The following is a 25,178-nucleotide window of genomic DNA, read 5'->3' on the forward strand; positions in this document are numbered from 1 at the left end:
CAGCATATAACAGTGTATTTAGCCAAGAGACGTCCGCACTGTGGCGTGATGGTGAGAATGTCGGACTAAAACTCGTCCATACTTCCGCTTGCCCCATGCCTTGAAATAATAGGTCTGAGAGGTTTTCTGGCTTTATTGTGCTTTCTATACACAGTTTGCCCCGCTGCTTTCCCTGGGAAAACCTACTCTCTTCCCTCCCTGCAGGAAAGAAGGGGTGAGTGAAGATCTACGTCAGGAGGGAAGAAAGACTGACATTGGGATCCGCAGTCCCTGCAGATCTTGCTGCCTGAGGCGGTCACCTCACCTGGCCTCATGGGTGAGCCATCTCTGCAAGAGAGCCACATGTAGGATACTAGTGGGTGACAGGCAGTGGAATGCCCCAAAACAGGGCATTCTGAGGGCAGGGAGGGGCTGAGCTGGGTCTGGATTCGTAGGTTCCCAAGCTGACCCCAATGCCATCAGGTGACGGCATCAGGCCCAGTGTGGGCCTGACTTCCATTTTGGCCACCATGCACAGTGGATGCAGTACTAGTGACCCTTCTGGTGGCCAGGGTTAGAATGGAAGTCTAAGCTCCCTGAGTGACCCTCAGCTATTTAACAGGGCTGTTGTGAGGGGGGAAATGGGGGTGGGGGCAGAACCTGTCTGGCACCTTGAGCTCTTTGGAGGAAACATGGGACAACAATTTAATTAATAAATGGCGAAAGAGTGTTTTGCATTTATTGTCTCGTATGACTGATCTCACAACAGGCCCCCTGCAAGAATACCGAGTGGAGAAGAAGTGTACAGTGCTTTACTGCAGATTACTTATCAGAGTGGCATCTTGCAAACTGGATAGGGTGACACTTGTACAAGCCATTTAGCAAACAGAAGCTAGCTAATTACTATAATACATACCAAATGAGGCGGTGGCAACTGATCGGAATACGGAGGGGGTGGCGTCTCCACGTTTATTTCTAGATCTTCATGCTCGCTCTCGCTGTAGCACTCTGAAGCAAGAACACAACAGTTGAAGTGCATTAGACGTGCCAATTATAGCACTGGAAACAAAAGTAAACTTATTTCAGGTAACCTGAACTGAAAGCAAAACATACCAGCTCTGACTCAGTCAGGGTCATCTGTATGCAAAACAAAGGGTATTTTCTGACATTTCTAATTAGCAGAATCTCTCTTTATCTTTTCATCTTTCCACAGCATTGCATGAAAAGAAGAAAGAGGAGGTGGAGGAGGAGGAAGACAAAGGCTTTAAAAAAAGCTCCAGGTTTACAAAGTTTCTCGCAGTCAGCAGAGGGTGAGCTACTGTTTAGAAAGGCAGCAAAAAGCTGCAGTACCCCAAAATACCCTCTGATGAAACAGGCCTCTCAGAACAAGGTTGCTCTGCAGGAAATAAACTATAACTTTATATCTAATTCTATGAAAAATGAATTGATGCTCACACATTCTGAATGGACAGTCATGGCAAAAAAGTGGTATCATAGTGCTTTAAATGTATGGTAGGAATGTCGCTATATATAAATACATAAACTTCTGCTTCAGATCAGACTTAAGAGGGAAGTGAAACTCTTAGTTGCTAATGGTGGGAGGTTGGGACATTCCTTGTCTTGTTTCATGCACTGAAATAGGATGTCTGGCCCTTCCAGGGAGACCCAGCTTCAGTGCTGTGGAGCTCTAGGAAATTTTGCCTCTGCCAAGGAGAGCTGGGAGTGCTCCATCTGAAAATCTGGAGAGCCTCTGTCAGTCACTGTAGACAATACTAAGCTTAATGACCCAATGGCAAGACTCAGGATAAGGCCTCTGTTCCTAAGATGTTCCCCTCTCTTTTCTGCATCTATGTGCCTAGACAGAATAAGGGCTTTAGACTAGAACAGCCTTGACCTTTTGTCCTCCTTCCCAGTACAAAATGCATCTTTTGGATATTGTTGCAAAGCTCATAACTGCTAATCTAATCTAATCATTTTTTTTTAAAAAAAGTTGGCATCTAGCTCTAGCTGAACATTCATCTCTGAGTATTTTGAATATATTGAATGCCATATGTGTTATCCCTGGAAAACTCCTCAGGTAGAAAGGTGTAGAACAATCCCATTCAAAATGGTCCATTTGAGCATACCTTCTTCACTCTTTTTATTGGCTTGTTTGTCAAGGACAGCTGTACCTAATTTCTTCAGCCATCTGAAAAAATAAAAGCAAGCACAGACATTTGTATGGAATAGAAATAGCCAAGCTGAGAGAAAACAGGTTTGGTAGTTACCAAGTCACTTCTCATCTTCAACTGAGGGTGAAATCCAATGTGTGCCTTTGCAATCATGAAAGGGTTCTGGGAGATGAGAGGAAGCAATTTTTGCCCACTCCTCCTTCCCCCAAAGTCCCTGAAAATAGGCTCCAGAGAATTTGGTAGCCTTCCAGAACAGGGAAGGAGGCAAGGATTGCCTTGCTTCCTCTTCCATTAGCAGCTCAAAAACTCTTCAGTCAGTATAAGGGACACCAACTAGATTCCACCCTGAGAACTTTTATAACAGTACAATAAACCATGGGTGGCAACCTGTAGTTCTCCAAATGACATTGGACTACAACTGTCATCACCCCTGGCCATTGGCCATGCTGTCTGGGGCTGATGTGAATTAAGAGTTCAATAACACCTGGAAGGCACTACACTGCTACCTCTGCAATAAACTAAACCCAAGCAAACCCATGAATCAAGTACAGCACCTATTACAATTATTGAGTGAGAATGATTGAAGATATCTCCACCTGTTACCTGCTGAGTATCACAACACAAGCCATCAAGCATCAGCCATTATGGTACATCACATTCAACCTGCTCTCTGCCATTCATGTGCATGCTGCATGTTGGCCCACCTTGCTTTCAGCTGATGGCACACTGTAAGGTGAACAGTCACAGAAATCCTTCCATCAGCTGCATACTTTGTGGTTGGGCAATCTTTTATGAACACTCAAGAGACAGAGGCTACCATCTCCAGTAACAACCAAGGAAACAACAAAGAGATGGTTCTTTTTTGTCATAAGAAAAAAGGAAGCAAGACTTTTGATTTTACTTACATGTTCATTTCCTCCGCATTTTCTGCTGCAAAATAAAATGTCTTGATCTGTGGATGGATGATCTTCATAGCGCTTCCAAAACAAAAACAAAAACATATATTCATATATATGGGAAACATCAGATTTAAAAAGTGAGTATGTGGGTCAACTTACCAAAGACTTTATGATCCCAAAATATTTTTAAAAACCACTTAGCCTGAAATCCTAACTCAACTTACCTAGGAGTAGGTCCCACTGATCAGGCATACTTGGAACTATGCAGAACCTCAAACTACAGAGTGAGTGTTCACATAGAAACAATAGAATTGGTACATTCATCTCTCTTTGACAGCCCTCACAAGGAGATGAATGCTTATATATTTACCACAGATATGCATGTTCTTTCTCAAGTGCTTTAAAAAGGACTGTGTCATGGGAGAGGGGGGTTTGGAACTTTGCAGAAATGTGTTTCTTTTTCAAACAAGACAGGGCATAATTAAAATAGTGTGAGCTGTGATTAGATTTATTTGATTGATTGATTGATTGATTGATTGATTGGATTTCTTATCCACCCTTGACCCTAAGGTTCCAGGGTAGAATACAACAATAGAATACATAGTTATTATTTTAATTTTAAACAGGTAGAAAAAGGGTAAAATTATAAAAACTGGTGAAACCATTTGGAAGAGAACATACCAATACAGATTCATATATACTTTAGTGGTCAAAGGCCAAGGTAAAGAGGTGCATTTTCAGCATATGGCAAAAGCTTTACAATGAAGATGCTAGACAAGGCTCTATGAGGAAAGAGCTCCATAGTTTAGGGGCTAGATTCAGGTAGGTAGACGTGTTGGTCTGACGCAGTCAAAATAAATAATAAAAAATTGTCCTGTAGCACCTTAGAGACCAACTAAGTATGGTCTGGGTATAAGCTTTTGTGTGCATGCACGAACAGCTGAAGCAGTGTGCATGCACATGAAAACTTATACCCAGAACATACTTAGTTGGTCTCTAAGGTGCTACTGTAAATTTATTTATTTATTTATTTAGTCTAGGGGCTGCCATTGGGAAAGCCTTGTCCTAAGCCAACACTCCTTGCACTTTTGAGGATGATGCAACTACCGAAACAGTCCTCTCTGCTGACCTTAATGCATTATTAGAGAGTCGGTGGGGATAGAGACAATCTTTCCGATATGTAGAATGAATGGTCTTGGCTCTGCAGTAGCAATAAGCCTTAAAGTACGAGAGTATTTACATAACTACATCAAAACAATGAGTTTATATTTAACTAAGGAAAGTCGGCTGCCCTTCACATAAGATTTCAGACCAATGAGACAGTAGCAATATCCTTTTAAGGCTGCGATATCTCAGTACTAAGTGCTACCCTCCCTTGGAAGGAAAACCAGCTTCCGGGTCATGTGGCCAGCATGACTAAGCCGCTTCTGGCGAACCAGAGCAGCGCACGGAAACGCCATTTACCTTCCCGCCGGAGCGGTACCTATTTATCTACTTGCACTTTGACGTGCTTTCGAACTGCTAGGTTGGCAGGAGCAGGGACCGAGCAATGGGAGCTCACCCCATCACGGGGATTCAAACTGCCGACCTTCTGATTGGCAAGTCCTAGGCTCTGTGGTTTAACCCACAGTGCCACCAGCTTCCCTAGTAACATATTAAGCTCCCATAAATTCCACCCGCATTAATCTCAATGGAGTCTATCCTTTTGAAATATTGGCAATGCTGTAAGGACAACAATGACTGGAGGCCTGTTGAGTTTATGTCCTGATGGACAGTTCTATTTACATAAATATCCATAATAAGCAGAACTAGCTGAGCCCTAGGTATGATCCAGCAGGGATCTTCTTGTAGTCACATTTCAGCTTGTAAAATTTCACTTTCTCAAGGCTCCAAGTCGAATGAAAGACTTACTACTTTTTCTTGCATTCTGTCGCTTGATTCACTGTGAATTCTGGAAGGCTGAGGAACCCTTCAGCTTTCTCTGCCTGTGACAAAATAAGCCGGCAATATTAAAGTATGCTACATAATTTATTGAAATTAGACATTGGAAATTAACTGGATTTCAGAAAGCTTTTCAGACTACAGAAATAATTTCTAATAACTTGAGATCTAAATTGTAAAGCACAGTAGATAAGAAGAGCAATTTCTACCTTTCTTGGGCATACATGTGGAGAAGCAGGTGGCAGTAGTGCATGGTGGAACAAAAATTCAGGGCTTTTGCTGCAGTCCCATGCTCAGATGTTTACCAACCAAGTCATCCATTTGCATTGGACTGCAGTAAATTTTATCTCATTAGCAACCACACTCTGGATTCTGAACAGCTGCAAAAAACCCAATGGACTCATCTCGGGTAGGATGGTTTCTTCACACTCTCTCCTCCATCCAAACAAGCAAGAGGCATTATGAGATTTCAAGAGAACATCCCAGCCAGGTGTGCTCAGAAGTATAAATTTCAAAATGGGAAACTTCATTTAATTAGCTCTCTCCAGGCTGCATCCAATGTGATATTGCATTAGTGGAAAGTGCTTTTGATCATGCAACTCCAGGAATCCAACATTTCACTGATTTCCCCCCTTCCCCGTGAAAAGATGCTCCTGAGGTCTGGTGGGTCTTCCAGAACATGATGGGATGTGGCATGGAGGACTGCAGTGGGTGGGGAAATGGGGTGCTCTGACTTGTGCAGGCAGAAGCACCTCCTACCAAGGCAAATCGGAGTGGGGAACCTTTTACGGCCTAATGAGCACATTTCATCATGTGCACCTTCCAGGGGCAAGGTACTAGCTGAAAGCAAAGGGAAGGTGGGGCAACAGGTTAGTGGTTTTAGGCAAACAAACCAGGTAAGCAAGAAGCAGGATCTCAGTTCAAGGACACATTCCAGTCAGGCAAGGGCACTGTGCACAGATAAGGGATAGGGGCTTCTGAAGGGGCATATTCTGAAGAGAGTCCCAAAAGCTAAGGAGACAACTCTGTAGTGCTGCATCTGGCCTCCAGGTCTGTAGTTTCCCACCCTTGCATTAGCACCCCTTCTTCATGTTTTATTTAAACAGATTTGGGTTAAAAAAATAAATAAACCAGTCCTCCCTAGTTTTCTCCCTGCCTGTCCCACACCCATCGTTTTTGATCAACATGCCAATGAAGAAGTAGCCCCCATGTGTTTGGGTAATTGTTTGAGGGGTCCAAATATAGGCAGAATTCATTTCAAACGCTAACATCCTTATATTCTCTCAAAGCTCACTGATGGACTACGAGACACACTGCACCAGCCTGTTGTTGCTATGTTACGGTTCCTTGCATCAGGGCAGCTCAAGTTTTTTTGGCTGAAACAGAATTCGCACTTCATAAATATACAACCCATTGCAAAGAAGTACGAGTATTCCAGGCAAGCAAGATGACCACCGTTTATTTGAGCAGAGTTTCTGCCCACGCACAGATGCTTTGCCTCTGAAAACTAAAATGTCTGCTTAGAATCTGAGCTGCGCCATCTGTAGGTGAAGGGGAAAGGGGTTTTCCCCAGGACCCTTACAAAACGGTAACCTCGACTTCCCTAAAAGCACAGAAAACAGCAGATGTTGAGTGACGCTAAGGAACCTCTGTCTGCAGAGGAAGCTTTTGAACTTTTAAACCAAGGATGAAAACAGTCGTTTCAAGAGGGCTGAAGACAAGTGGCCTGCTGGAGTGAGAGTTTACTGAAAAGCAAGGCTTAAAAAGTGATAACCTTCCACTGCCCACCCCCAGCTTCTGATACTTGGCTGCACACCATAACTCAGCAGTGTGGAACCAGGTGCCTTCCAAATGTTGTTAGACTCCAGTTCCATGAGTCCCAGCCAGCATGGCCAATAGGCAGGGATGATGGGAGTTGCAGTTAAAAAACATCTGGAAAGCCACATGTTCTGTATCCATGCTATTTATGAACACAGAGGTCGTTACATTTGGCTAATATGAAAGGACTATCAATGCCCATGTTATTATCTTCTCATTTCCTTAGTCCACTAGTGAAAGAGGTTTTGGAGGTTTGCCAGCCATTAACCACCCTGAAAAACTTGTTTGATCAGAAAGTGATAGTGGCTCAAAAGAAATAAGCACACACACACACCATGCACAACAATGGCTCCCATCCCCTTTCAGCTCCCTGCTGGACCAAACTCCAGCCTGCAGGGCTCCACACAAAAGAAACTTTTTTTGTCAGCAAAATGACAGGCCCAACATCTATTCTGGAAGGGAAGCCCAAATCAGAGCTCCAAAGTGGGGTATGGGAAATCTCTTCCTTGATGCAAGGATGCTCTGGGCTGAGTCAAATTCTGGGGTCCTCAGGCAGTGTGCAGCAAAACATTTGCCTAGTCACACTTTGTAAATGTATGCCTCTTGTACACAAGGGATATTCATGGGCTCAGAATGTTGTTTATGTTCCAAGTCTTTGCTTTGTACCAGCTTTAGAGGGCTTGAGGTCAGCCAGCTGAAGGAAGAAATTCACTCTTTTCCACAGTGTAATTATAAGGTGGGAGACAAGGGGATTCTCTGTACGTGGCTTATTCCTTAAGTGTCACATGTCTCGGTTTACAGGGTTTTCTTTTTCTCAGATACACACTTTTTTACTTATCATTTTATAAGCAGCATATCTTGTGGACAGGTGATATGTGGGGAGGTGTTCATCCCCCGCTGTTAATGCAGCAGTAGGCCCTTGGTAATGGTACCCACTCATTGGAATGCCTTCCCTTGGGAAATTCAGGAGGCAGAGACAGCAGCCTCTTAAAAACTTATATGCTTTCCTGGACAAAATAGAGATTGAAAAATTAACAGTCAATTCTGTATTTTGTACACTGCACAGTTTTGTTCTGTTTTTAGCTTTTTAAAGGAAATGCTATTGTGTGTATGGTTTTTACATAAATCAGAGATTTTTATTATGTTAAACTTCTATCATATTTTATGATATTATACATTTTTATAAATAAGTAAACAGCATGGCTCCATTTGTTGATCTGAGAAAATCTGGAGCCCACAGATGTGGCTGCCAGGATCCTCTTCACTGCAAAACCCCTGCTCTTCACTTGGAAGAAAGTTCCACTGTGTACAAAGGGACTTACTCCTAGAAAGGTTTGAAGCCTTAGACCCCAACCTACTTCTTGCTGAACCTCTGTGGGAGATCAAGGGCAATCTGATCTCCAGCTCCAAACATTTGAAGATGGGAGAGGCGACTGGAGCTTTAGGAGTGTGCATCTGAGGCATTCATGGTGCCTTGCACATCTGTTGTCAATACAGTAAGTCCCAATTGTTTCCTCCAGAACTGGAGGGAACAACAGGCTCGTCTGGAGGGTGGGCACCCATTGTATGAGTATCTCAGTTGCCCACTGCCAAAAACATCAGTCCGAACTTTCCTTTCTAATTTGGAACTGGAGGGGATGCTGAGCCTGTTGGATACTCTTAGATGCAGAAGCTGCCAAGAGCAATGTTGGGGTGATGAGCTCATTCAAACTGTGCACTCTGTCCTTAAGGGAGGGTGTGACGTGACCCCCAACCATTACAAGCAACTCACATTCTCCAATGCCAACTGGACCTTCCATTGATTTCCCCAGACTTATCTAGATTGAACGTGAGTTTGTGATTTAATTTGTTTAGTTAATTTATTTAACCCACTTCTGTCCTGCCTATCAGTAGGACTTCCAGGACAGTTTATAACAAAAACTTAAACAACTGGAAACAGCAATTAAAAACAACTAAGACCACAGTAAAATGAAAGACCATCAGCCACCAGGAGGTTAAATCACATTTTGTTGTATCCTACCAAGAAACAGGCAATTCCTTTTGGGTAGGGCAGCATTGCCCTAGGTCCATCTTTTGGTACCTTATTATAAGACAGGAGTAGAGCCATTCCCAACTCCTAATTGAAGTCCAAAAAGATACTTTTTAAAAAAAATCAGAAGCTGCTGGTTGATGCTGTCCCATCAAAGTCCACTAAACCTATTACAGTCCCCCAATGAGATTAAAATCCACAGACTGAAACTGATCTCCATACCCTGTTTCATCCAAGAGCAACTGGAGCTGTTCCACTATACTACAAGTTCAGCCACACTTCCCACCCAAAATGGAGGCCAGTCTAATAAAACCTTCTTATAGCTTCTTTTGAGGGACAGGAATAATGCCCTCTTTCAATAAAATAGCACATTGTGGACTAATCTGACCCGTCTCCTTTGGCTACATGTTATTAAGTACAAATAGTAAGGATCAAACACACATATGTAGTAGATAGAGAGCTCCCACGACTCCACATACTAACAACAACTGAAGCTTATCCAAGCAACCTTGAAGAACGGAAGCCAAGGACACTCCTGATATGGATTTAATAACCAATGAAGTGTTCAAGTCAGAGCGATTTTATCTACAAAGTGCTTTGCAAACAGGTCACAATGGTTGTGACCTGGTAGTCCGTCGTGCTGATCTAGGGCCCTTTGGGCTGCAATACTACACCCATGAAGCTAGAAGTAAACTCAGTAGGACTTAGTGAGTGAGCATGCATAGGATGGTGCCCTATGCCAGTCAGTAATGTTCTGCTAGACGGTACAGCACAGATGCAATAGGAACAGAGCAGCAAGGCTGAAATTATAACCATGTCCACTCCAAAGCAAATCCACAAGAAATCAACAGGGCTCACTCACAGGTAAGTGGAGTTCTTCCACACTGCCAATCAACATGTGGAACCTTGTTGTTCATTTGAACTCATTCTGCATTACCCATGTGTGCTCCAACTGGGTTGCCCTTGTTGCTTTATCACCCACAACTCTCTCTCCCACTCACCACACTGCACCCCCCAGAACACTAGAGAGAAGCTTGGACTCTAACCTTTGACAGAGGCCATCTTGGAGCAACTGCCTAAAATCTACACCTGTTCCAGAAGTCCAGAATAGCTAGCAACATTAGCTAGAAATTGCAAGGGCAGTTACACAATGGCTCCTACAAAGCTGCACTAGAATCCTTCTTGCTCAAAGGTTCCTCCTGTTGAATCAGAAACATGGATGAAGCTTGGAGTATGGGGAAATTAACTGCCATCTAGGTAAAAAGCAAAGGAAAGTGCCCACTTATCTTACTATGGGCCCCAAACTTCTCTCAAGCAACCTGTTTATCCACAACCACTCTGTCCAGCTAACATGTTTCAAAACAGGAGGGCTTTGTTCCAAACAATGAAGTGAAAATTAAAATAACTTATTCCCTTCCTGTGATTGTCTAATCACACTAAACTTACAGATTCTTGAATTACACATGATAAAATGGCTTAGGAACGCTGAATCTTCCCTTAATTTACCTGGAGAAACTAAGAGGTTAGCATGCTTACCACTTGATTGCTGTACCAGTATAATGACGAACACTTCAGGACACACCAGAACTTTTTCCATTTGTTGCCAATAAAGCCCCCTTTCTCTTTCTTCTTGTATAGCCATCCCTGGCAATCAGCAAGCCCCAAGTCCTTGCATGATATCCTTCGACGGCTCATTGTACAAATTCCTGTGCGAAAAAACAAAGTGCCACCTTTAAACATGCATGCCAGCATTTTCTTTTGAAATACAACCCAGAATTATTTCTGAATGGACAATTAGCAAAGATAAATTAGTCAAAATGAAGCTTTAGGAATCCATAATGATAGAGAACATTGTGCCAGTGAAACAGAATGCAGATTTAAATCCATTACTGGATGTTTTCCATGTGTGCGTGTGTGATCATAAATATATACAACAGTTAAAATACCCTTCCAAACTGATACGTTAGAAAATTATATTTTCATGACAGTCAGTACAGACTAGCAATGAATTAAGCAGAACAGTTCTCTCTCTCTCTCTCACACACACAGAGCTTTGACATACCGAAACAGCTTAGTCCAAATGAAGAGTGTGTCATTATCTTCCCCACTGAATCAATGTAAAAACTAAGCAGAATAACAGCGTGCTCAACACCAAACAAACAATACAACAAAAACCGTCCTCCTCGCGTGAGCAAAATTTTAACACTAAACAAAAGCAGGAACAAAAGGAAGACCTCGTTACCTTGATTTTTCTTCCTTGTCTTCTGACGCAAAGGAACCTGCAAGAAATGCAGGAAGGAAAGAAAAGAGGAAATTTCAGATGGTGTTGCAATATTTTTCAAAAAGGGAGGGGGACTCTGGAGGAGGAGGAGGAAGAAGAAGAGGAGGAGGAGGAGGTGGTAGCAGACAGTCCCAGCACAGAATGGAATCTTTCAAACAAACACACACAGAGAGCTAATGGGGAAGCAAGTAGTTGAAGCATAAAATACTGTAATTAAAATTGATTAATTGTGAAGCTCCATGAGAGCAAGTACAGCACTTTTGTGCCTCTGCAACTAAAGCTTCCTGTTTCACACCCGCAGACAGCTATGGTGTGTAGGGGTAGCTCAAACCAGAAACAAAAATCTTCAGCTGAAGCTTCAGTGCCCTGTATCAGCTGCTAGACAAGCTCTCCAGCACTCAAAGGGCACAGTGAACATCGGTACAACAATCGCTATCCTCACTGCACACTGCGGTCACCACAATAGAACGAGTTTGCAAAGAGCCAGAGGATCAAAGGAGGGTACGCTAGTTCAGTTCACAACTTAGCCAATTTAAGGGAGGGGAGGTTGTATTTCCTGAGAATGCTCAGGGGACTGAATCTATCTCAGCACCTACTTCTGTCCTATTATCACAGTACCATTGAGAGTGTCTTAACCTATAGTGTATTATCGTGGTATGGGAGCAGCTCTGAAACGGATAAAAAAGCTTTACAGAGAATAATTAAAATTGCCCAGAATGTTATTGGGCTCCAACTACCAACCCTGGATGAGATCTTCACGTCTCGCACTTTGAAGAAGTCACACAATATCCTGAGAGATCCCACCCATCCTGCTCACAACTTCTTTGAACTGTTGCCTTCGGGCAGAAGATATAGGACAATGAAAACACGAACCACACGCCTTCTGAATAGTTTCTATCCAAGAGCTCTGATTGCACTAAATAATGATCTTAGGGCCAGTTGCAAGAAATAGCAAGCAGGAAGTAGGAAGGAATGAGATAGGTTTTAGGTTATGTTATGCCTTTAAATAGGTTATGTTATATTCTGGATTATGTTATGTTTTATAGATTATGTCTGAATAGGATGAGAATGTTGGAGATACGTGCAAATGTGTATGTGAACCCGGTCTTTGGGTGGGTGTTTGATTTTCGTTGTTGTGTATACTGTGTATATATGGACAATGACAATAAATTTATCTTTATCTTTATCTTTATCTTTATCTTTATCTTTATCTTTATCTCTTTATCTTTATCTTTATCTTTATCTTTATCTCTTTATCTTTATCTTTATCTCTTTATCTTTATCTTTATCTCTTTATCTTTATCTTATCTTTATCTTTATCTTCTTTAATCCTGCTGAATTCAAGGAGATTTAAGGCTCGAGTCACATATACACACATACCAGCCAGTGACTTAGTGCCTGATGACTCACAGCTGAACGTTAAGAATTGCCTCTCATGGAAACAGCAGCTATGAAAGGAGAACTTGACCAGCGACGGCTGTTTCACACAGGAAACCTGGCATCTGATGTGTGACACATGTTCACCTGTATTCCTGCCTTCATATTTCAGAAGGCAATGTCTGCAAAGCTTTGGGTCCCCTATAAAGTCCTTGTGAAAAGAAGGGGCAAAATAAAACATCCAAGGCAAAAATGAGGAAGGTATTGGTCAGGCAAAATAGGGGCTGAAGCCTGTTAATTTCTTCTGCCCCTCAGAACCAGTAGTTCTCTGCTGCTCTTCAGGTTCCACTGAAGTGAGGCCTCACCTCACAATAAACATGTTCACCCTAATGTCCGGTTCACATAAGTAACTTTGGCACATGTTGTCTTGTGACTAGCTCAGGACCTATCCAAACTGCACCCAGCCACATCCTGAGGATTGTTCAGGGGTAGGATACAGAGGTTCCAGTAAGGTCTGGCCTAGCTACTTATTTTAAAAGGTCGGACCAGCTGACCTGGTTATCATCATCTCAGGGTCTTGGTACTCAACCTCTTACTTATGTTAGGTTAACAGAAAACAATAGAAATGGAACCTTCTGCACATAATGCAGTTACCCTGTCACTGAACTACTGCCCTTCCCAAGTGAATCAACCAATGAACTGACAACCAAGTTAAAAATCCAACAAGAGGAAACATAACAAAAAACAAGAAAATTTAGACCCATAGAAAAGCCCTATAAGTTATCTGAACTTGTACCAAACAGCCAGAATGAAAGAGATTGAATGAACTTTCCCAGAAGGGAATTCAAGAATTTTGGTGCCACTATGGAAAAGGCCCTGCCCAAAGCAGACCCCTCCTCACACACCTGTATTTCAGATATCGATAGGAGCAGAATCAAGGTCTCTAATCAAGATGGAAAAATATGGGTAGTTAGAACCAGCTCTACAATCAACTTAAATCAGAATCCTTCAGGCTTGACCGAGTTGTGGACCTAGCCGTACAATCTTATTCATCACTATTGAGTTCATTGAATAAGTGAGTTTAGGACTGCAGGTTTGTGTGACAGGGGGAAATGTGATGTCACAAAATCTATGCTGAAATGACAATGCTACATCATTATCATGCTGGTGGTGAGTAAACATCCTACAGTTTCATCATAGGTTTAACTCATCCACAGGGCTTAATTTTGCAACATCATGGCAGGAAATGGTTCTTTTTTCCAATTTCAAAACAAACTAGTAGCCGCCCTGTACAAATATACTAGTGGTTAGCCCTGGGATAAGCTAGCATAGCACATTTTTTTCTATTTCCAATGTTCTGGCTGTGCATGCAGTCCAAATGGCTTCACCCATGCACAAGGCTTGGAAGGAATCCCAGGGTTTGCAGAAGTATCAAAATCTTAGAAAAATACTGAGGGTTAAAACCGCCCACAAACAGCTTAGTGTTGTGTGACAAAAAGGAAAACGGGCAGGGATCCTGAATAGTGTAACTCCACATTGCAACATTGTGCTGCATGTTCCATTTGTTTCATTAAATAAACTTTGGGAAAAGAGGGGAGACACACACACACACACACATACACAATTCCATAATAGAATTCAGAAAGTACAAACCAGGAATTAAGCTCCAAACATGGATTGTCCCTACTGGAACATTTGATTTAAACATTGTTTAAGTTGCAGCATGACATTTGTTCATAACCATAACAGAACAAATATCCAATCTCCTTAAAAGTATGACCAACATTGTGTGTGCCTGTAAATTTCAGATCTCCAATCCCCACCTATGTGAAGTTCTCTCAATAAGTTCTTCACCAACAAAATTTGACCCAAGAAAATGTTGCAGAGAAATCAGCAAGCTACTTCTTGTTACAAGATTACAAATAAAGAACTGATCTATATAGTAGATAGAAGTGAGATGTCACATGTTTTGATTTTTACACAGGTTCCTTGTACACAGAAAAGTAGCATCTTGAGGAGAAAGGTTCCAGCCCAGGATTCTTCCTGAGGTGCTGGATTTCTGAGATGCAGGCAGGGCTTTTACAAGAGGAAACACAAGGCATCACATATGAAACATTCCTTCTTCTGGATATATGTTTTATGTACCTGACACAACACCTTGTTGTGGGGGCAGATTTCATATTGTTAGGATGTTCATGTGTCTTACTTTACAGAGCCTTCTATCTGAAGAACTGTCCTTGGAGAATCCTCTATTTGAAGGTCCAAGTAGACTTTGAGATAGAGAACCTTACAATATGAGGGCAAGAGCCTTAACATTGCCCATTAATAGCAGGCTGCTCATGAGAACAAGTCATTTGGTCAGTCTTTCATGTGATGATGAGATGCAATATATTGCTATTTCAATTAGTTATAAATCTGCACATATACATAAAACTTTGGGTGTGCAACTTTTATGCAAATCTGTGTTGCCCTTTCCCCTCTTTCTGACGAGACATATTTTTTTGAATGTGTTCCAGGTGAATCAATGGGCCATAAGGCCTTATACCCCTCGATGTATTCTGCAAGTAATTGTTTTCCCAAAATGGATAGTATCACTTGTTCTCCATTAACAGTGACATTATATACTTACAGGGACTTTTCCATCAGCGGCCATACACAAAACCGAAATTGATGGGGAAGCTGGAAAAGAAAATGATACATAATAATTACATTTTAAATAACATTAACTGTAGAAAAAAAATATTTTTCACCAAACAATCCTACAACACTGACTGTGTAGTGGAGATAAATCACTACTTGATGTAGAGGAGAGGAGAGGGAAACACACAGCACAGTAAATTGCATGCAAATGGCAGACATTTCTCCAGCACACTGGGAAGCACCACCAAGGCCCCAGATTGGTGGACTGTGTTGGCAATGATACCAACAGGCTGCCCACAAGCAGAGGGAACCAATGAACTTGCAACAATAAAAATACACCTCAGGATACATCCCTGCATCACAACGCCCTTACAACAGTGTCCGCAATCTGTCAGCCCCAGTGGCACAGCCAGTAGATTCCACTACTATAGGTATCTCTGTAGCCAGGGGTTTGAAGTCCCCTACACTCCTCAAAACCACTATTTTGGTGATAAGAATGGAGAGCCCATTTGGGGGTGAGGTTTTCTGAAAAGCTCTACGTCAAGCTAATCTGCACTGGTTTTTTCTAATTCCTGTCTCATTCGTGAGGCTCAGTGAGAAGCGAGATCCCTGTGCACTTCTGCTAAAAATACAAATAATTCTCACATATTACATGCATCATTGTAGACATTAAATCGTACCATTATACACATAGTATTATATATCTATTCTGTGCATAAACAAGTTTCCTAAAGTAACCAGCATATAAACAGAGCCATACAAGCATACATATAACTACAGTATATAAAAATATGGAGACAAGTAGATAGCTCGGAACAGTAATTTAAAGAGAAAAACAAGAAGCTAAAAACTGGGAATGGCAGGTGAGAACACAACAACCGCTGTTTCACTCCAGGGTTCTTTCACCAGTTCATGCCATAAAAAATGCTCTCCTTAGCTTTACAGCTTTAAAATGCTCACAAACTGTTCTGAGTTGACACGCAGTTAGACAGCTTATGTCCAAAAATGTTCAGAAGTGGGGGATTAAAATTAAGCTCTCCGATCCATATTTAGGTAATTATAGAAATGATTTGATTTTTTTCAGAATTTCTGATCCTCCACAAGATATTCTCCAAACATATCTTGGGAACTCTGAAAATAAATTCTTCCCATAAGATGATTTGGAAAAACTCCTGGCCCACTTTATGGTAGTGACTAATCAGGCTGAAGACTTGAGAAACATGCATGAGATGCAAAATGTAACAATTTTCTAGAGTAGCTATCTATCTTGCCTACATGTGTGTGTGTATGTTTTATAGCTGATCAGCATTGAAGTTCGCTTGTCTGAAATTATGGAAAATCCTGTTCTTCCTATGGGATGTTCTGCTGACATCCCGGCAAGTTTATGTACGTTTATTTACAAAAAGACACATCCAGAGCCTGGATCTTGCCTGCTCACTTTTACGTTTGTTGGTCAGTCTGAATTTCGCTCCTCCCACAGCAGGAAGGACACCAGACTCCCACCTTTCCCCTCTTGCCCTTCCATTGCCTTCTGATTTTATCCAGACGCCTGAATCAGGGACTGAGAGGTTGACCTTTCCCCTCCTCCTTGCTCCCACTCAACCCAGACTCGGACCTCTGCTTATCTGCTGATTGCCTAGCAATGCTCTGGCTGCATTCCAACTCTTCCTCTCCTTGGGAGCTAATAGAGTCTTCTCCAGAAATGGGGGCTGAACTGCCCTTTCTTGATTCTGACAGCCAGTTCTCATCTGCAGAATCGGACCCTCGTTCATTTAGTTCAGTCTCTGAGTCTAACTCATCCCCTGCGCTCTGGGGGGGCCACGTTCCTGACACCTCCTCTCCCCATCTGCTTAGGAGGATCAAGAGCAGGGCTTTTTTCAGCCAGAACTCACTGGAACTCAGTTCCAGCATCTCTCAGGTGGGTGCCATTGCCATTATAAGAGAACAAGGGAGGTGTTTATGGTGAGTTCCGGCACCTCTTTTTCTGGAAAAATGGCACTGATCAAGAGAATCCCTCAACCAGTGAGTGAGGGGAGGGGCAAATGGTCCACCTGGCAAGCATAAATGCTTGCACTGATGAAACCATTTCCTTAGTGCCAATTACACCCCCGTTCCTTAATTCTAATTAGTACATGTCCATGCCTCTGAGTCAATGTTTGAGCATCTGACTCTGGTTGGTGTACCTCTTGGGGCTTAAGTAAAAGACAAGCCTAAAGTCTACCCACACCTCCTCTAAAACACTGTACATTTTCCAAGTATTGTTAAGTAATTAAGACATATTCATTCTGTTCTGGATGAGTAATGAAAAAGCATTAGGCTTCACTAGCCATTCAGTTCAGAGTCCCTCTTTTTTGTTCTTCCCAAAAAGCAAAAATAGTTCAAGCTGTTATAAAAGAAACAACAGTTTCTCTGCTTTGCTAACATACATTCATGCAATTTGCCCTATCTTGTCTCGAGAAACAGCAATGGGGTGATCTGATGGGCCAGATGATCCTCATGGTCCCTTCCAACTCTAAGATTCTATGATTCCTCTAGGAGTTTGTTCTGCAAAGCAGTTTCCCCAAATTAGAAGTTGCTGTCTGGAACACATTTACCAGATTCATGTCCCACTTAACTTCCCAGTAAAAGTAAGTGTGTGTGTGTGTGTGTGTGAGTGAGTGAGTGAGAGAGAGAGAGAGAGAATAAATATCATCCATTGATGCACTATAGTTTTGGGTTGTTCCTATTATTCATTAAACATTTGTTTTTGTTCTTATTTGTCATTGGGATTTGTGTTCTGACATGGAGGCTGCTTCTCTAAGTTTCCTTTTTTTCTTAAAGGTGAAATGATCTCGCAAAGACACAGTGATATCCAACTATGCCATACTCAGAGCAGACCCATTTAATCTATTGACTGAAGTTAGGGAAGTTTGTTGCTTTCAGTGGGTGGACTGTTGGATATCACCCAACATGTTTAGTATTGATCTCCTGCTGATCTTTAATAAATGATGTGAGGACTTAAGAGCAGCCTTGTTTCAATATTTATATCTCCCAGTAGGGAGATCAATTGGGTATTCAATTAACTTTTTATTATGGGACAGGTTCCCATCCCACTCTGAAAAAGTGCCTGTTTTGCCTTCAGAGCAGCAATTTTAAGGACAAAAAAGTGTGGGGATGATAAACTACATTCTTCAAGGGAGCAAACTCTTATCTGACAGTATGTCTGGTTTTAATAATTTTTTAACTGTGTAATATATTTTATTTTGTGTAGTTTATCTTTTGTAATGGCTTTGGCACAAAGAAGAAGAAGAAGAAGAAGAAGAAGAAGAAGAAGAAGAAGAAGAAGAAGAAGAAGGTTTTAAAATTTTTAGAAACTGTTGTAATAATTGAATTTATCCCTTCCATTGATCAGTTAGAGCTTGCCACCTCTCAGGATGGTGTTGTCTCTCTTAAGAAAGTGGCCCCTCTAGCTATAACTAAGGCATTCTCCACCATGAATATGGCTATATTAGCATAGAACTTATTTCTGGCCAGTTTGAACACTTTGAGCAAGGCTGGATTTCAGAAGCTTGAAGTTAACATATAGGGAACGATAAACAGTGAGTTAGAAGCAGACTTAGTCATGATTACAGGAGACCCTCTGAAACCAGGATTACAGGAGACCCTCTGGGACTTCAAGTTAGTCATGACTAAGAAGTTCTATTGGTTTCAATGGGTCTTCTCTGTGACTTAAGACTGGCTCCAACCCATGTACTTTGAATACACCCATCACATTTTCATGCATGCCAACTAAAAGTCTGGAAATACTTGCATTGAAGGGTGGAGTTAAAATATGTTGAGTACATTTTTAAAATAATTTGTTCTTGAGGGATTTCTTTCTATACACAAACACCTCAACAATAAAAAAGGACTGTGGCACACCAGACAGAAGTGCCTATAAGTCTGTTAGAATTTGTGAACTGAGATGTGCTATTCTTAATATGCATTTTGCTTTTAATAAGCTAAAGAACAACAAACACTCTAAAACAATAGACCAAAATGCTCACATTGTTGCCTTCAGCTATTGGAAACTAAAAATAAGGCAGATGTTTCTAAAAGTAGCTGCAAGGGAGGAAATGAAAATGAGGAGGGATCCTATAAAAGAAAAGAAAAGCCAATGCTGTTCAGAAATTATATTCCAAATGTAAACAAGCAGATAGGAAACACCTTTTTTCATCATGCAAATTATAAAGGAACATCAAACATTAAGCAGAAAACAATGAAACAGTATAACAAAAACAAAAATAGCATAACTAAATGGGCTACAACATATGAAGAAAAAAATGAGAGTCTGGGGAACTATGGTGAACAAACAAACAAAAACCCTTACTATTGGTAAAATAGTTGGTTATCAAATTTTAAAGGATGCAGCTGGATATACAGGTTCTTGAGAGAGGTAAGTCAATGCTATGCTAAGAAGATTGGGCGTTGAAGTATAGCCACACACATTATGTAAAGAATGTATGGTGTGTTGGGGGGGGGAGCAGAACCTCAGATTTGTATTGATTGGGGGGCACCTATGTTCATAGAGGACACATTGTGCTCCTTCTGGGGTAGTTTGTCCACCTTTGGTCCCCACCCTTGCACTTGGCTCTCACCTGTTGTTCCTAGAAGCTGTCACATGTGAGAGCAGCCATACCCCAGGAAATGACTTTGACTGGCAGGCTAAACCAGATGAGGGTAGCCAATGGGGCTCAAACTCTTCGTCAGTTAGGGGCTTTCCCTGCATGCAAAGATAGGCTCTGGCATATTAAGCAGATGAGACCAAGAATGGGTCCAATGGTCAAGAAGAGAGTTTCTGTAAGTGCTGTAGAGGGAAGTGAGGGGTAGATGGGGCACGTCAACCTGGCAAGGTAGCTCTTCTAGGAGAAAGAAAACACTGGTCCTAAACCTCCGCTGCCTTGCAGGATATCTTCAGGAGAAGAAAAGACTAGGGAGTAAACCCTTCAAAAATCCAGCGTGGTGTCCTTAAGATGGTTGGATGGCTCCTTGTACAACTCCTTCCAGCAACTCCTGCAGCCAAGCTTGTGCCAATGCCCTGCTTTCCTTTGAACCACTTCAGCGAGGCTGAGGGAGGTCTTGTTGTCTGCGCAACACAGTGTCAGTTTGCATTTCTTAGTACAGTGGTACCTTGGGTTAAGAACTTAATTCGTTCTGGAGGTCTGTTCTTAACCTGAAACTGTTATTATCCTGAAGCACCACTTTAGCTAAAGGGGCCTTCCGCTGCCGCCGCACTGCCGGAGCACGATTTCTGTTCTCATCCTGAAGCAAAGTTCTTAACCCGAGGTAATATTTCTGAAGCGTATGTAACCTCAGGTACCACTGTACAGAAAGTATTGATCTGATGTGTAGAGATCTTTCCCATTCTAATTAATTCAAAAGGGTTCTGGAAGCTTCTGGAAGCTTCTCTCTGTGAAAGAAAGCTGAGTACAGCTAGTTTGAACTGGTTCTGTTATCTCTTTCTGTCAAGATTATGCTGACTATAAATTAGCAGGGCCAGAAGGAGCCTGGGTTTCACACATTCTCTCTCTATCTCTTTTCCTTCTGGTGTGGTACATAGATAGTGTTAAGGTTTAGACTTATTATAAGCTATTGTAAGTTTAAGTTAAGTCTGCAGCAACTGGATTTCTTATGGACTGTGCCAATCCTGAATGTATTGGATTTGTGGCCATTATGCTCATTTCCCTTCAGTAGCAGTAAAGTTCTGCTGGATGAAATCCAATTGCCTCTGGTCTATTTTGGGGGAATCCTGCAATGTGTTTTACATTTGTGCTCTGCTAACTATGCATTGGAATCTACTCTGGGTCATTTTGAGTAGAATTTCAGTGACACCCAGGACCTCTATACACACTGCCCAGGCTTGAGCCCCAGGGAGGTCACATCAGTGCTACTAACACACTCCATTGTCTTTTGAGTCGGATGTCAACAACAAGACGCTTGTATAAATTGTTGATGTAACTGCTAATTTTGCATAACTTTACAGCTGTTATTGATGGGGCTGTGATGTGAGTTGCCTCTCTAAACAGTCAGATTTGAGGTAAGTCACAGCAACATCCAAATATCTGACACCAGAAATGCTCCTCACTTTCCCTCACCCCCTACCCCCTTGCTCCCATGGAAAATTCAGAAGCTGCTGCCAAACTTTCAGCTCTACAGGGTTTTTCAGATAACATTTGGATGAAGAATTAATGTGCATGGAGCAGCACTTGGGTGGGGAAGAGTGGGATCATGGTAAGAGCTTCTCTCCCTGCAATCGGGAACCCAATTAAAGCAGGGTTTCCAATCAAGCAAAGAGAATCTGGCATGCACAGATTCTCTGACCTTCCAAATGAATGTGTGTAGGTCAGTGTAGGCAGAACCTGCAATTCTGCTCCCTCATCACTCTGGCAGATTCTTTATAAACCTGAGAGTCATGCAGAAAGGGCTAATGACTGCAGCTCTAAGGACTGAAAGCTGGGGCTGTCACAGAACACATCGTCACAGTCTAGCTATATATAGAGCTGCATTTCTGGAAATGTACAGCTTGAAATAAATAAATGGCAGTATGAATTGCAGTTAAATTATCACAGCCTTCTCTGAATTGCATGGACAGCTGCAGAGACCCTTATGGTGGGAATGACTTGTCAGCAAGGTTTGAAGATTAATGAATTGTGGGTGGGTGTGGATGGGTGTGGGTGTGTACATAGTCAGAAAAGCAGCTCTCCCACCCCCAAATACATATATTTAGGATTTTATTGAAAATGCCAGGCTGTGAAATCCAAGTGCAACCTTTAAACACACACTCAGAAAGAGAGACTTTCTTAGAGACCCTGAAAAACCTAAGTATGCCTAGTCTTTGCTTCTAAATTATTTTCAACATGTGTGCTGATCCTACAATTCACCCAGATCAAGTAATTTTTTATCTACATTTCTTTGTTTCCTTGCAGTCCTGTGTGCTCTATTTCTGTAATTATCAATATTTCACACACCGAGAGGCGCATTCATCAAGATACAATTCTCATGTTGCTTTCTAATATGGGAAAAATCACTGAGAAATTAGTCTGGTGCATAATTCTGTTGTGGTGGATGTTTCAGTTGAGCACGCCCTCATGTGGCAAGAGCCAGCATTTTCCCACTTGATAATGAACTATTGCTTTCAGAGGGGTGAGAGACCCCTGGGGCATGTCAGAAGAAGATTCTCTCATTGATTGCAGTGCAATACATTACACAATGCATTAAATACACGAAACAGTATGCTATGGCACGAACCATCCCAGCTCCTACCATACGAGGGCACATCAGATTGGAAGAAATACCACAGAGACCTGGTGCAAAGTTGAAAGAATGGCTACTCCTTGAGAATACAGACATTTTGGATTTGGAAGGTTTTAACAATGTATTTGGTTGGCATGCATATTTGTGGTATGATAAGGTCAAAGCACATAAAGCATTTAAAAATCATATTGTCAGGAAAGCATTATTTAATGTCTGGATAAGATATAAAGATTTATTTGAAAACAAAACCCCAAGGTGGTTATCACCAATGGAAGCAAAGGCCTTGAAAAAACTCAATATGGAGGCCAAATGGCCGAAATATTGGGAAATTTTGGAACAAGCAGGAGACAAATTGAAATTGCAGAGTTATGAAAAACTAAAGAATAACGTGCGAGATTGGCTTCATTATTATCAAATAATGGAGGCATATAATCAGGACAAAAAAATTGGATTCCAGGTGGAAATATCAAAATTGGAAACAGAACTGTTAGAACCCAAAACTAAGATTTTGTCAAAAATGTATACCTTGCTGTTGAAATGGAATACTCAGGATGAAACGGTGAAATCTGTTATGATTAAGTGGGCACAAGATGTTGGAAATAATATTATGTTTGCTGACTGGGAACAGTTATGGACCACAGGTATGAAGTTTACAGCATGCAATGCCTTAAGAGAGAATATTATGAAAATGATATACAGGTGGTACATGACCCCAGTTAAGCTGGCAAAAATTTATCATTTGCCCGATAACAAATGTTGGAAATGTAAAGAAACAGAAGGTACATTCTTTCACCTTTGGTGGACGTGCCCAAGGATTAAGGTCTTCTGGGAGATGATATATAATGAAATGAAAAAGGTATTTAAATATACCTTCCTGAAGAAACCAGAGGCCTTTCTCCTGGGCATTGTCGGCCAATTGGTGCCAAAGAAGGATAGAACTTTCTTTATGTATGCTACGACAGCAGCAAGAATACTTATTGCAAAGTATTGGAAGACTCAAGATCTACCCACCCTGGAAGAATGGCAGATGAAGGTGATGGACTACATGGAATTGGCAGAAATGACCGGCAGAATCCGAGACCAGGGAGAAGAGTCGGTGGAAGAAGATTGGAAGAAATTTAAAGACTACTTACGGAAATATTGTAAAATTAATGAATGTTAGAATGATGTTGGATGAAAAGTTATGTGGTTTTTAGCTATAATGCTATAAGGAGTATGAAAAAATGGACTATTAATAAGTAAAAATCCAATGTTACATTATTTTAAGATTAAAGATTAGGATAAGCAAAGAGGGGAAGGATTTGCTAAACTGACAAATTAAACTGGAATACAAAAAGGGAGGTTAGAGGAGGTCCGGAAATTAAGTAAATGAAAGAATGTAATGGAAAGATGGAACTGTTTTTTATTTGTATTTTTCTTTTTCTTTTTTCATTTTGTAAAACTTTAATAAATATTTTATATATAAAAAAAGAGACCTGGTGCAAAGTTAACTTTCAGTTTAGCTTAAACAAAAAAATAAATAAATCTAACATAACAAATTGGGCCTATATTTTCTGGAACTCGTTGGGATTCAGAAATGCATGTCCATGTGACATTGTGGGTAAAATGCAACATTTCTGCCTTTCACACAGATCTTCTTCAGTATTAAAGTAACACCAGTGACACATTTGGGAGGTTTCTTCAACAATGGCTGTGCCCCAGATGGCAGCTTGTGAGAGACTGCACTGTGACAATGCCCACATTCTACACATGCAGTTGTGAAAACTGCTATATCTTGGTCTTCTGCACCTTTTTCTAGCACGTCAAACTGCAAAAGCCAGCATTGTCAGTATAGGTGCAATCAGTGCTTCTTTTCTTAAAAAATGTTTAGGGGAACTCTCATTTTGACTCAAGTTTAAATCGGGGGGGGGGAATACAGTAAATGGACAAAAGTACAAAGATTCACAAAATGTTTAGGACTATGTGTCCCCCTGCGTCCCCCTAGGGGGGAAAAGCACTGGGTGCAATAGATGTTCCTTAGTCATTCCATATATATTCCTATATTCTTGGCAAGTTCATCACTGTAAATGTGTTGCAGTATGGCCTTTAATAAAGAATCTAAAGTCAGATTTTGAACTGTCTCCTACAACTACTTTTTCAATGGAAAGAAAAAAATAGTTTCACAGAATAAATTCAACCTACACTTTATTCTCAAAGGAAGTGCCGGTCAACCTGATTGTGGTTTCAATGCCTACTGAAGACATTACCAAGACCGGTCTTTCCACAGGGACCATCCTAAGCTGTGTCTATTGCCAATTTTATGAAGCAGCAGAACTGTATTGGATATTGTTTTTAGAAGTAGGTACCCTTGTTTTATATGCTGTGATTTGGTATAATATTGTCTTGTGTGTCGTTAAAAAAAAATATGAATAGGAAATCATGAATAAATTATTCAAATAAATAACAGAATTTGCTATTGGGAGTGAAACTGACAAAGGGATTCATCAAACTTAGCCTGAAGACCAGTTGGCACTGTGCATTTCCTAATATTTGCACAAAAAACCCCACTAGTGTTATGGTGGCAATGTGACATTAGCATGGGAGAGGGGACAAATGTAATTTAACAGTGACACCCAGGTACTATCCAATAGGTTCTAGAAATGTTACGCATCCACATTCTAGACGGCACTCTGAAACACAAGGTAATCTTGGGTAAAAATGGCATGCTGTGATCTGAGTGTTAGGGAAATACAGTGTTCTTGGGACAGAAAGGCCTTCTTGAATAGATGGAA

General features: G+C 41.3%; 1 protein-coding gene across 5 annotated transcripts in view; it reads right to left on the bottom strand.

Annotated features, from left to right (window-relative positions):
• The window catches only part of IPCEF1 (interaction protein for cytohesin exchange factors 1), a 40,023-nt gene that overhangs the window by 11,265 nt on the left and 3,580 nt on the right, over positions 1-25,178 (bottom strand). For 2 of the 5 annotated variants that reach the window (XM_053382221.1, XM_053382220.1), the window contains exons 2-8: positions 15,125-15,174; positions 11,080-11,116; positions 10,374-10,543; positions 4,961-5,034; positions 3,056-3,127; positions 2,106-2,167; positions 896-987 (exon numbers count right to left, since the gene is read on the bottom strand). In XM_053382221.1, coding sequence (XP_053238196.1) covers positions 896-987; positions 2,106-2,167; positions 3,056-3,127; positions 4,961-5,034; positions 10,374-10,543; positions 11,080-11,116; positions 15,125-15,148 — 531 coding nt within the window. In that variant the 5' untranslated portion in view covers positions 15,149-15,174. Of the gene's footprint in view, positions 1-895; positions 988-2,105; positions 2,168-3,055; positions 3,128-4,960; positions 5,035-10,373; positions 10,544-10,899; positions 11,016-11,079; positions 11,117-11,326; positions 11,514-11,560; positions 11,655-15,124; positions 15,175-25,178 lie in introns of those variants that run through there. The other 3 variants (XM_053382224.1, XM_053382223.1, XM_053382222.1) reach the window with 3 other exon arrangements.

This window comes from Podarcis raffonei, chromosome 3 (assembly GCF_027172205.1).
Source record: "Podarcis raffonei isolate rPodRaf1 chromosome 3, rPodRaf1.pri, whole genome shotgun sequence".
Lineage (NCBI taxonomy): Eukaryota > Metazoa > Chordata > Lepidosauria > Squamata > Lacertidae > Podarcis > Podarcis raffonei.